The 12,237-nt window shown below is 35.5% G+C and overlaps 1 protein-coding gene across 1 annotated transcript in view; it reads left to right on the forward strand.

Moving 5' to 3' along the window:
- The window catches only part of ADGRA3 (adhesion G protein-coupled receptor A3), a 57,659-nt gene that overhangs the window by 32,402 nt on the left and 13,020 nt on the right, over window positions 1-12,237 (forward strand). Inside the window, exons 9-14 of the mRNA XM_069014334.1 lie at window positions 2,781-2,982; window positions 6,090-6,239; window positions 8,765-8,926; window positions 9,203-9,406; window positions 10,488-10,701; window positions 10,849-11,057. Of these exons, the coding sequence (XP_068870435.1) occupies window positions 2,781-2,982; window positions 6,090-6,239; window positions 8,765-8,926; window positions 9,203-9,406; window positions 10,488-10,701; window positions 10,849-11,057 (1,141 nt within the window). The remainder of the gene's footprint in view (window positions 1-2,780; window positions 2,983-6,089; window positions 6,240-8,764; window positions 8,927-9,202; window positions 9,407-10,487; window positions 10,702-10,848; window positions 11,058-12,237) is intronic.

Raw genomic sequence — 12,237 nt, forward strand, 5'->3', positions numbered from 1 at the left:
ATTCTAGAAGTGGAGGTTTGGGTGTATTATGCACGGTATTTGTGGGCCTGCATGTCTTCTAACAGCTGTGCCAGCTGATTTATTAGTTGTCCTCATCTGCCTGTTTTCTTTTTGGCTTCATTCTCTGAAGGCTTATTATAAATACATTAAAATTGGGACCACAGAAGTATTTCATCTTTGTACTTGTTTTTCCAGTCTGTGTTGAGTCAGAGTTTATTTCAGTTTGTCCCTTCTGACATTTCAGAGACTTGGATAAGTGTACATGTATTGTATCCTGGTGTCCCTCCCTCCCTTCCCAGCAGATGCATAACTTGCTGTCTCCATGAGCAGAGTTGGCTAGACACGATGCAGTCTGATGTTTGTTAGCTTGCTGAGGTGCATGTAACATTGCACTAAGATTACTACTGGAATTGTGGCAATTCACAACAATGCTGTAGTAATTTTTTATGAGGAAGATTTTTGTCCTTTCTTTTGCCCTCTTCTTTACAGTTAAAAAGATGGTAAGAAACTTATGTTACCATTGCAGAATCTATAACTGTTCTTTTAATTAATTTACATTCTCTAGAATACCTCAGTATGATTCCAAGCATTTAAAATATGTGCTAATTATTTTTGAATTTTTTTCTTCTTTCTTTTAACTACCTCCAAAGATACCAAATCTTGTGTAAGTTTTCCTTTCTGGTATTGGTTGATATTGGTATTGAATTACTTGAAGTGGCTGCTGAGGCTCTGAGTGTATGTGAATGCATATTTGCTGGGCTCTGCTGGATACCCAAATAATCTTCTGTCACTTCTAGTATTCATATACTCTGGTGATGGTCATAATAACAAGTTTCCATTTCTTAATGAAATTATGTCACTGCAATACAGAGAACTGATCTGTAATGGCAACGCTGTTATAAAAGGTAGTTAAACTTAAGTCCTTATTTCCTAGTTTAGTTTGTTGTATTTATCATCTAGTCTTTTTCATTAGTTCTCTTACCAACGTAGAATTCTCCTATGGTTGTTGCAATGACCTGTGCAATATAGGGATGCCACCAGCAACTATCTTTTTGTTGCTTCTTGCCCAAGCTTAAGTAATGGTAAAAATGGCCTGAACTAAGTATCTTTCTACCATTATTGAATATGTTACAATTGGTCTGTTGGAACTGATGAAGAATAAATGGGAATTTAAGATAGAAAAGACTTCCAGTATACCCTAAAAGTTATTATCTTCTTTCACTTAATATAATTGAGAAGTGTAGCCTTTTGCCTTGATCCCTTCCTGGAGTTAATTCTCTTCTCTCACGAAGAACTGTGGTAAATTCTATCATCTTCAGAAGAGGAGATACTTAACTGATGAATAAGGAGGGAAAATGGTGCTGACTTCTTCAGGTTCTCTGTTGGCAGTATTACTTAAATTTTTAAATTCCTGAAAATGGAACCTCCTTCAAAGTGTTTATTTCACCCTCCTGCAAACACAGATTTTTTTTTTTTAAACATCAATGTATTTTTAGCATTTCTTAATTTAGATGATAGTAGTGAATAAATGGCTATTTACTAAAATGCAGTCCAGATATAAAAGCAAACTTTAAATCACAGTGTAATCCACAAAATTTTTTTTTCAACCAGTTCCAACTTTGGACACAACTGCTTTGTACAAGGCCCTTTGAAATAGTTAAAATTTAGAAAAACTATGTTAGCTCTTAAGACTGTTAAAAGAGCTTGACATAATGATGGTATAGAAAGCCTGGAATGATCCAATGAAGCTCACTTGCTCTCAGTTTTAGATAAACCATATATGTTGGATTGTTAAATTTGAGATACCTAGCATTCTGCAGTTTAGGTCTGTATGCTTTTTACTTTTAAAATTTAAGAATTTGTGCTCTGAATGATAAAATAGTGCTTATGCATATAATAGGGAAGAGAGACAGAAGCAGGGACAGGCAGACTGGCTGCCATTCCTTGTCCTTGTCCCTTCTGTCTGCTCAGCATTGCATCTTAATTCAGGCATGGTTTCCTTCTATTCTTATTTTTTTTTCTTGAATCAGTTCTGCTGTAATGAAGGATCAGTGCATTAAAGATGTATTGCAATTTATTTACTGTATTCTTTTTAATCTGTGTTTGTTTTACAGATAAAATACGCAGTAAAATTAGTGGAGAAACTGGAGAGAACATTAATTTTCCTAAGAAGGGCATAGTTTCACATACCTTGAGTGAACAGAATTATTTTCTCCTTTCTTGACATTATGAATGACGTTTTTCCCATTAATTTCTATTTGGTATTTTGTTTGCAAAACTGGTCAGAGTGGTTGTAGTACTGCCTCTACTGTTCCTTGAATACTGCAGATGTAGTCTTCTGTTCATATCTGCAGTTTGGTACGAATATGAATGCAATTGTTTGGAAGTTATATTGATGCATGTGTAGAGGACAAGTAGAAAATGAGTATCAACTAGTTTTTGTAGTGTTAACAGGGAATTTTTCATGAAGTAGGCAAGGTTTTCTATCAAAAATTGTAAACTATTTTTAGTTATTTTATAAGCACCTTCTTCTCTCCACCTGAAACCTCATGAAAGAATTTTAAAAAAAGCATGCTAGCATTAGAACTCATTTTGTTAATAGACACAAATATGAACAGCTTGAAAATACTGAAGATGAGCCAAGGTGGCCCTTTAAATAGTTTAGAGATGCTTAGTTTTGAGTGTCTCTTTATTTCATGTTGTAGTGCTTAATCCTTTTATTTACTTGTCATGTAAATTTGTCTAAATATGAGGGGTTTTTATTCCTTTTGACTCCCCAGGTGGCCCAGAACATTGGCAGGCATCACTGCATACCTGCTGTGTACACGTTATTCTGCTGGCAGTGGGATATATCCTGGCAACTCACAAGATGAGAGAAGAGCCTGGCGCAGATGCGACAGGGGAGGGTACTGGGCAGACGAGGACTACTCCAGGTGCCAGTATGCAAATGATGTGACTCGAGTTCTTTATATGTTCAATCAGGTAATTTGTGCATTTCTGTAAAATCAAATTATGAAAATCTAATTAATGAAAATTTAAACTCAGAAGACCCTTCATCTTTTTTAAGCTGGAAATACTGGTAGTCTAGATAGGTTATGATGGACACATGCCTCTGAGTACAATACTGGAACTTGCAGGTTTAAAGCTTGGTTTAGTATCTGTTTCGAGTGCCCCTAGGTTGAAAGTGCAAGGAAAGTTTTATTCCTTGTACTTGTCTAAAGGATAAGAGAGTGGCTTGTCATGATTATTTTTGTCAACTGGATGCCCTGCCCTGCCCACATTCTCTAAAGAAACAAGGCAGGCTTATTCTGTAATGGAGAACAGCTCTTTTCATTAGAATAATAGAGAGTAGTCAAACTCTGCTCTGCCTTTGTTGCTGTAAACCTTTGATAGATTTGGTGTAACTGATAAAAGTTAACTAGTGAAAGTAGTGAGTATTAACTAGGCTTCTTTATCTGGTAGCACTTAACCAGGATCCAAGAGAGTATTCTAGAATTTAAATTGTAGCTATGAAACAAAATTTTTCAGCTCCAAGTTCCTGTTGAGGTTCATCTAGTTAATGCGCACTTCCACCAACACTGTTCTGCAGTGGTGTACCCAACTTTGTCTGTATAGGTTCTGTGTTGTAAATTACTCCATAAAGCTTTGAACTTCTGGTTTAAGCTTGTTTTCCAACACATGCGGTCAGATCACTAGTATAGATGCAACAGGTGAAACTATGGAAATACAAGATTGTTTGTTTGTTTTTGGTGTGGTGTTTTGGAGTTTGTTTGGTGGTTGGTTTTTTGTTTGTTTTTTAATAAGGTTTGGTCACTGGAGTTGATGTTGGTAGCACCACTTACATTTAGCATGGGGCTGTGATGCTTGTCTGAGCCTAGGGTAGGATTTCTCCATGTTATGTGGGTTTGGAGTGTTTTGGTTCATCTCACATTCTTTTAGGGAAAACGTCACACTACTGATCTGAAGCGCCTCAGCCCTCAAGTGGGACAATTGGATCTGAACTGGTATTTTCCCCTTGGGATGTCTTAGATTTATACACACAGTGAAACCTTGATGTCCAGTTGCTTGGGCTAACTCCAGTTCGAGGCAAAAGACTTGTACTACATATTGTGTAGATGAGTTGTTGATGACTTGCTTCCTCTGTGTTCAGGTACTGCCTAATGCAGACACAGCTTTTTTTTCCCTGCTCTGGTTCCCTGAGGACTCCTCAGCACTGGTCTAACAAAGATGGCAGGGGTGAAAAGGAAACAAAGGGAATGGCTGTTTTGGCCCAAGATAAACTTAGAGGCTGACATAACTATTCTGCTTTGCTGCTTTATATTCCTAGCACTAGAAGTGCATACCATGGCTTGATCCCATCAAACAGATTTGAGGGCTCAAATGAAGAGTGTTCTGTCTTAATGATTGGTTAACAGGTGAGAGATGATGCTGGGGATCACTCTGTCCTTTTCTGAGACACAGAAAGGTTGAGTGTTGGCTTAAATAGAGCTTTGATGCTGCTGGTTTGCTTTTTTCTCACCTGGGTATTCACATTTTCCTGCAAGGCCTGTGACAACTCAATGCCATTCCTGCCAATGTACTGTAGCCCAGCTGCTCAAGAGCCTAGATAACTTAAGCTTGTTATTACTGCTTTTGGTTAGCCAACATTTCAGGCTGTGGAAAAATGTTGACAACTTTGTGTTAGGAAGTTAAAAATATAAGTATCAGACTGGTATCTTCAGAAAAGCAAAACAAAAATTTTAATGTGTAAAGTAGACAAGTTCCTATTATCTACTTAAAAATACATGTACTCAGGTATTCTGTGCTGAAATAAAGGTTTAATTTTTTTAAAGGGAGGGTGTGGGAGTTGTTTTTACATATGAAAGGTGCCTTCTTTTTATGTATCGTAGGTCTGGAACTTTTAGCAGTATTCTGCACAGAAATATTTTGTCCCTGAGACTAATGTTAAATGTAATCATATTACAAGCGTGTTTATAGCCTTTGAACAAAGGTAGTTGAGCTGTTTTGAACATCAGAGCTTCGCCAAACATTTTAAATAAAGTAAAGGTTCATGTGTAAAATAAAATAAAACCTTTTTAATGTTCTACAAGAGCATTCATATTCCACTCTTCTTGTTTGTGTATTGAACAGGTACAGTTTTAGGTGAAAAGAAATTAATGATAAAAAGTTCAAGGAAATTTTACAGAGTATCTGAATTTGAAATTTGACTTTGTTCAGTGTGTGTTATGACTTTGAACTTTATTTGCACTTTTAATGCATGGCTCTTAGCATATTAACAAAAATTAACTTCCGCTAGTCACACTGAAATTTATGTACAAGTGCTAAGACTGGCAAGGACAAATATACAGTTGTGCTTATGTAGCACTTTTCAAATTCAGTAGGGCAGACTAGATATCTCCACAGCGAAAAACAGAGAGAGAGAACCTCTCTAGTTTGGATTATCATGGATAAACAGCATGAGCTGATAACATTTGCACAGCTTTCCACTGTACTATGTAAAATTTCCCAATTTTGGTCCCAGCTAGCTCAGGCATGTTGATGTTATATATTATTTAGTGAAGAATTTTCCAGCATGGGGTTTGTTTACAGAGTGAAATCATGACCTTTGCCATAGAGAGATCTGTCTTGTTTTTTTGTGCGTGTATGCCATTCCAAATGCTTCCTATAATTACAGAATTGAGAGTGAATGCTATGGTAGTGGTGTGTTTGGATTGGTTTTGGCTTCTCTTGCTATAAAATGCTATATTTAAAGAGCTTTGTGTTGTCATGCATTGGCTTTGGTGAAAATGAAAATAAGCAGTTGACAGTACTGTTTTTGGGGGGGTTTTCTCCTTTTTTTTTGGTACAATACCTCTCTCTCTTCTAGGAAAACAGCACAAAACCAGTTGCTGGCTGCCAGTACAAATGGTAGTTCTCTGGCTTGTAGGAAATGTTTTTGCTTACAGATAAGGTGGTGATTCTTAGCTACTCAAAACACTGTGACCCTGTGGGAATTGCTCTCCTCTTTGGATGAATGCTTATTTATTAATTAATGAAGTGTTGTCTCTATCTTGTACTTTTTCAAATGCTCATGTTTGTTCTCTGTGTAGATGCCGCTCAACCTTACTAATGCAGTGGCAACAGCAAGACAGCTCTTGGCTTACACCGTTGAAGCAGCAAATTTTTCTGATAAAATGGATGTTATTTTTGTGGCTGAAATGATAGAGAAATTTGGAAGATTTGCTGAAAAATATAAAGAGGTAACTGGATAATTTGCCATCACTTTAAAGATAATCAAAGTGTTTGTCCTTAAGTATTCTGAGCAGTGAAATCTTCCCAACGTTAGATGCAGGCACTGAGTTAGTGGATTTTCAGATTCTATTCCATGTTTTTGTTTGTTTAGTAGGTCCCTGAAGTTGCTGACCCATGGTCACAGACTTTGCATTCGCGCTGAGATGATCCAGCATTCACTGGACCTGTAATGTGAGTAACACCTCTGGTCAGCACTGGAGCAGGGAGATAGGTACAGTAAGTCTGTTTTTATTTAATATAGAGTGGGTCACACAGGTTTTCATTGGTATGTTCTTATCTAAAAACACAAATAATGAAAGCCTCAGAGATCCTCTCAATAATGAATAAAACAAGACTTATCTTCTCCCCTTCCACCATGATAGGCTGTCTTTATTCAATATTGAGCCATATCTCTAAGGTTTTCAGTACTCCTCTGTTGTGCAGGATATAACATAAGACGTTAAAACAAAATCTTAGAGAATGCTCTTTGTTGGGGAGAAAAATGCAAGTAGTTGAATAGTCCCACCAGTGGGTAGAAACTCTCTGTTTCACTGCTGAACAGAGGTTATATTGATCTCACTGTACAGTGCATGTTGGGAAGTTGGAGACCACAATGCCTTGAGTTTAAACTCGTGGAAAAAAAAAAAAAAAGCCAAATTTTCCCCATCCACCCCCCAGCAAACCATAAATTCTGCTTCTGCATCCTTTTCAGAACTCCTTGGAGGATTTTTGTCTTAGACAATGTTTTTTGTTCTTTTTCTCAGTGGGTTTGATTTGAAACCAGCCTGTGATTTGCTGGTATATTTAAGGAACATGAGTACAATTTCATGTAAAAATTTTAGTAAAAATTTCTAAATATTTTGTAAAAATTTTGTAAAAATTTGTAAAAAAAAAAATGTAAAAATTTTAGTAGCTACTAATAAGGCTGATTTCTTATCAAGTTATGACTCTAACTAACTTGTTATTGACACTGGTTTTCGTATTCATTCACTCCCACCATCTTCTTAGTCATTCCTTAGTTTGTGCTGAAGTGGCTATTCTGAAAGATTAGTACAATAAATAATAAACAGGTTCATTTAATAGCTCTTTCAAATCAGAAGAAACAAGACAAATGTTCAGAAAGTTCTTAGCAGACTGTCTTGAGTTAGAATAGAGCTGGAAAAACTTGTTCATACCTTGATAAGCAGGAGAAAGAATAATGTGTAGTATATTTTAAAAGTATGAAGCAATTTGAATTCTGTGAGTTGAGGATATTAACACTGCTGGTTTATTCTAAAATCACCATTTGTTGATGTGTAAAACTTGTTACCATTTCTCGAGTAGTAATAAGTCATGAGAAACACCTTCAATTAATTTAACTTTGTTGTTGAAGGTTTAATGAAAGGACTACAGCCTGCAAGTGCTACTTAAGGCTCTGTGTTAGTTGTTAAGAAATTTTACTGTTTGTAACTTCTGTTCCTAAGAGAGTCAGTTCTCAAAATAATAAATATTTTTATACTCCAATTCTTGCCTTTATATTTAAAGATTTAAAAAAAGAAGAGCAAATTATAGTGTTCTCTCCTTACTAGTAATATTCTGAAAAAAATTTGGGAAGCCTGGATAGTAAAGGACATACCTTCCTCACACTACCCTGTCTCTCTTCAAGCAGAAAATTCCAGTCCCTAAATTTAGGCACTGTGAATTGCATTTCAGTCAATTCAACTAAAAATTATACTCACCTTTCTTTTGGTCCAGTATTTGCCACTACTCCTTAAATGTTGTGAAAATCTGGTGTGGGTCAATGTTGTCAATGTAGGTACTCATTACTTTTGGTAGAGTGGCCTAAATAAATAAGTGCCCTTTATAGTTTGTTTTTATTCAGAAGGCAGGGTGAGGACTATGAACTTAAAACAATGCAATTGGTGGTTTGAAAGCAGCACTGGTACCTGTGGGTATTTGCTGTGTCTCTCATGTAAACCTGTGACCTAAAACAGGTCATGCAAATTTGAAGGCAAGCAAGAAAGCAATAAAAAAAGTTTGACTTGCCAAAAGGAAACAAAACAGAAGGGTTGTATGCTAATTTTTGCCTGTTTTACTATTTTCTTGTCTTCTATCATACATGCAAACTGTATTACTGTTGAGTTACAGTTTTAGTTTTCAAGTTGATTGTAAATAGTCCTCTTAAGCAATTAGTGCAGTAGAAAGTGGAGTATTGCACCCCTTCCTTTTAATAAAATATTTATCATGGGTTTTTTCCAAAGTACAGTATAAACAGACATATTATATTGGCATAACATTTTTCTTCAATGGGGGTAAATGTCTGAGTTGAAGTATTCTGGTATCTCAACATGATGAGGTGACTGAAGTGGGAGCAGCCAATTTCCTTGTGCTTTTTGTGCTGCCAAGTCACTTTGTATTTTCTGATTATGACCCACCTTTGGGTCATTAGGTATGAATTCATTAGGTATGAATGCTTTCACACCTATAAAAGAGTCTTACTTCTCTTCCATGTTAGCTTGGTGACGTCATGGTGGACATAGCAAGTAATATTATGTTGGCTGATGAACGTGTTCTGTGGATGGCACAAAGGGAAGCCAAGGCTTGCACCAGAATTGTACAGTGTCTACAGAAAATTGCTATGTATCGGCTTGCAAATGGAGCTCAAGTTTATTCTACTGTAAGTATGAATTTATTTATTTATTTAGAAGAGGTTTTGCTCACTCTTGAGTTTGAATAGCTTTTTATTTTTCTTAATAGATGCTGGCATTGTCTGAAATGCCTACTATTTCTGTAGGGAGAAGAGCAATACTCTCAAAAGATTTATACCTGCCGGATAAACTGAAACAGTTTTCTGGATGTGTTTTTCTGTGAAGGCACAGAATCCCTTTAAGATTATTTATTATCCTGTCTGTGGTGTGTAAAATCATTTCATGTTTGATTTTTGTCATCACAGTATTCTCCAAATATCGCTCTTGAGGCCTATGTAATAAAGGCTGCTGGTTTCACTGGGATGACTTGCACCGTATTTCAGAAAGTGGCTACATCAGACCGTACAGGACTCAGTGATTATGGGAGAAGAGATCCAGATGGAAACCTAGATAAACAATTAAGCTTTAAGTGCAATGTTTCAAATACACTGTCAAGTCTGGCTTTAAAGGTGACATGCTCTTTGTTTCCCTACTGACTTTGTAATAATATGTATTAATAATTTGGCAAGCAAGTTTATTGTTATTAATTTCTAAGGTTAAATTAGTGGTTTAATCCAAAATGACTGAGAAGAATGAAAGGGATAAAGAATAATAAAGCTTAATTATAAAAGTTGTTTTAATGGACACAACTTTTAATAAGTAGATGTGGTTTTCTTCATTGTAACTTCTTAAGTTGAAAGATCCTTTCAGACCTTTTCATAAGTATTGAAATTGAGACACTTCCTAGTTTGTAATAATACATCTTTATTTTTCTGCATTTTCACCTTCATTATGTATTAAATCAGGTATTATCAGTCTCCTTAAAAATGTGAAATATTCTGCTCAGAGTAATACTGTAATTAAACATGAAATAGAAGATGGACCTGAGAAGTTAATTTCGTGTGTGCATGTGCATACACACCCATGCACACATATATTACATCTCTATGTGGGTGTGTATAAAATGGAAACGCTTCCTCGTGTTCTATAAAAGTACTTTTTCAGTTATATTCCCCAACTTAGCAGTTTGGTTTTAGCACTTAATTTGCTTGAATGTCACTGCAGGATGTATATTACAATTTATATAATTCTGTGAAACTATATGCATGCTTCTCACTCAAGTATTATTTATATACAAGTAAAACCACCCTGCTTGTACGCAGCATTTTGTTTTGAATGATACCAATGCACAATTGCAGCATTTCTCTTTGTCTACTTGTGTTGGTTGCTGCTTCTAGTTCTAACAGTCTAATCTGGAAAAACTTGTAATACTTTACTGATACCAACTTTAACTTTGCTCTCTGTAACAAGTAAGGTAACTTCAGAATCGTTAACTTTTTTTTTTTCTTTTAAAAAACGTTTTAAGACTTTAATGACCTGATTAAGCTATTTATCCTGGATTACTTGGAAATACTATCAAATAGGTTGGTCATGATACATAGTCTGCTAAATGTATTCATCTCTGACACTGTATATATAGAGGAATTGCTAATTTAATCTCTGTAAAGAATACAATTTTCTCTTTAGAACTTTAAATCTGTTTGTTTCTAGAACACAATTGTAGAGGCTTCTATCCAGTTGCCAGCTTCCCTTTTCATGCAAAAACAAAAAAGAGAAATCAGACCAGCAGATGAATCTGTCTACAAGCTTCAGCTTATTGCATTTCGCAATGGAAAGCTTTTCCCAGCAACAGGAAATTCAACAAATCTGGCTGACGATGGGAAACGTCGTACAGTTGTAACTCCAGTTATTCTTACGAAGATAGGTTTGTTTTTATTATTACTTTTTTATGATCTTTAGTAAACATTTTTGACTCCCTTGTTTTGATTAGTGTGTATCCAGTAGAAGGTTTTAGCATACAACGTGTTACATGATGAGAAATTTATGTGCAAATACATTTCCTTTGCAACAGATGGCTTAAACGTAGCCAGTCACCACGTTCCTATCAATGTGACACTGCGGCGGATTGCACATGGAGCAGATGCTGTTGCAGCTCAGTGGGACTTCGATCTCCTGAACGGACAAGGGGGATGGAAATCTGATGGTTGTCGCATCCTTCTGTCTGATGAAAATATTACGACCATTCAGTGCTACTCCCTCAGCAACTATGCTGTTTTAATGGTATGACACTGAAAAATTAACTTTCCTTCTGAAACTTAAACATGTTTCAAGATACAATTCCGTTTGGTTTTTCTCTTGTGTTAAGGAAAACAAGCATTCCCACATTCCATTTCCCATAAAACTAGACATAATAAATACATCTTTAGTTTTTGCTTTTGTTGATGTAAATGTCGAAATAAGATGATGTTTAAGTGGAAATCTATCAAAGTGTAATTAATTGGATAATAAATAACTAATAATCAACTGGATATAATAGAAACAAAAGAATTTTCATATGCAAAGTACTATATTATAGGCAGACATTTTAGTGAGTTACCTAATCAAATTGGCTTTTATGAAGTTTAGTCTAATAATGATAGGTGTTCTTCAACTGTTGCCACTCTTTATTTTAAACTATTTTCTCTGTGTTAGATTAGATTTGTTGACTTTGTCAGTTCACCAGGAGTGTTTTCCCAGGTATTTTTTTCTTAACCAAAGACAGCTATTTCATTCTAAATTAATTGTTCATTCACTAGTATGTATGTCTGTTACCAGAAGACATCAGTGGAAATGGAAAAAAAATCAAAACACTTAGTAACTATGAAAAACATTTTTGAAATTCTGCTGAAAAATAGTATCTAAAATCTAGTCTAAGCATATTGGCATCAATAAAATGGTTAACCAGTTTTGAAATACGGTGATAGAAGAGACACTTTCTTTTAGTGCTCCTCAGCTGAGAAGCTGAATTTCCTCTTTTTCTGTTCTCAGAACTCTTAATTTCAGAATTTGGCCTGGGAAGCTTCCCTTTTTATAGATGGTGACTGCTCGCCTGCTCATCAGAAATCACCACAGATGCTAAATGATAAAATCTGATGCATAATTAGGGTGGGCTGGTAGGAAGCTGAGCAAAATATTACAAGGTTTAGAAAATACTGTTAAGTGTAAATTTGGTATGGGTTTTGTGGTAGTTAATTTGTTCTATGTGGAATTAAATATATGTTTTTGTATAATCATATATGGAAGAAAGAGGACTCCTTTATGATGATCAGTGGATTAGAAGTTGATATGGAGTTTAGAACTCAGATTTTCAAAAATCTTCCTCTGAAGAGAATTAAATGGTAATTTCCAAGCCAAACATAAATAAAAGTGATTTACATGGCGAGCTTTTTAAAAGTGCTCAAAGAAAGCAACTTTTCACTTT

This window comes from Aphelocoma coerulescens, chromosome 4 (genome assembly GCF_041296385.1).
Source record: "Aphelocoma coerulescens isolate FSJ_1873_10779 chromosome 4, UR_Acoe_1.0, whole genome shotgun sequence".
In the NCBI taxonomy this organism is placed as follows: domain Eukaryota; kingdom Metazoa; phylum Chordata; class Aves; order Passeriformes; family Corvidae; genus Aphelocoma; species Aphelocoma coerulescens.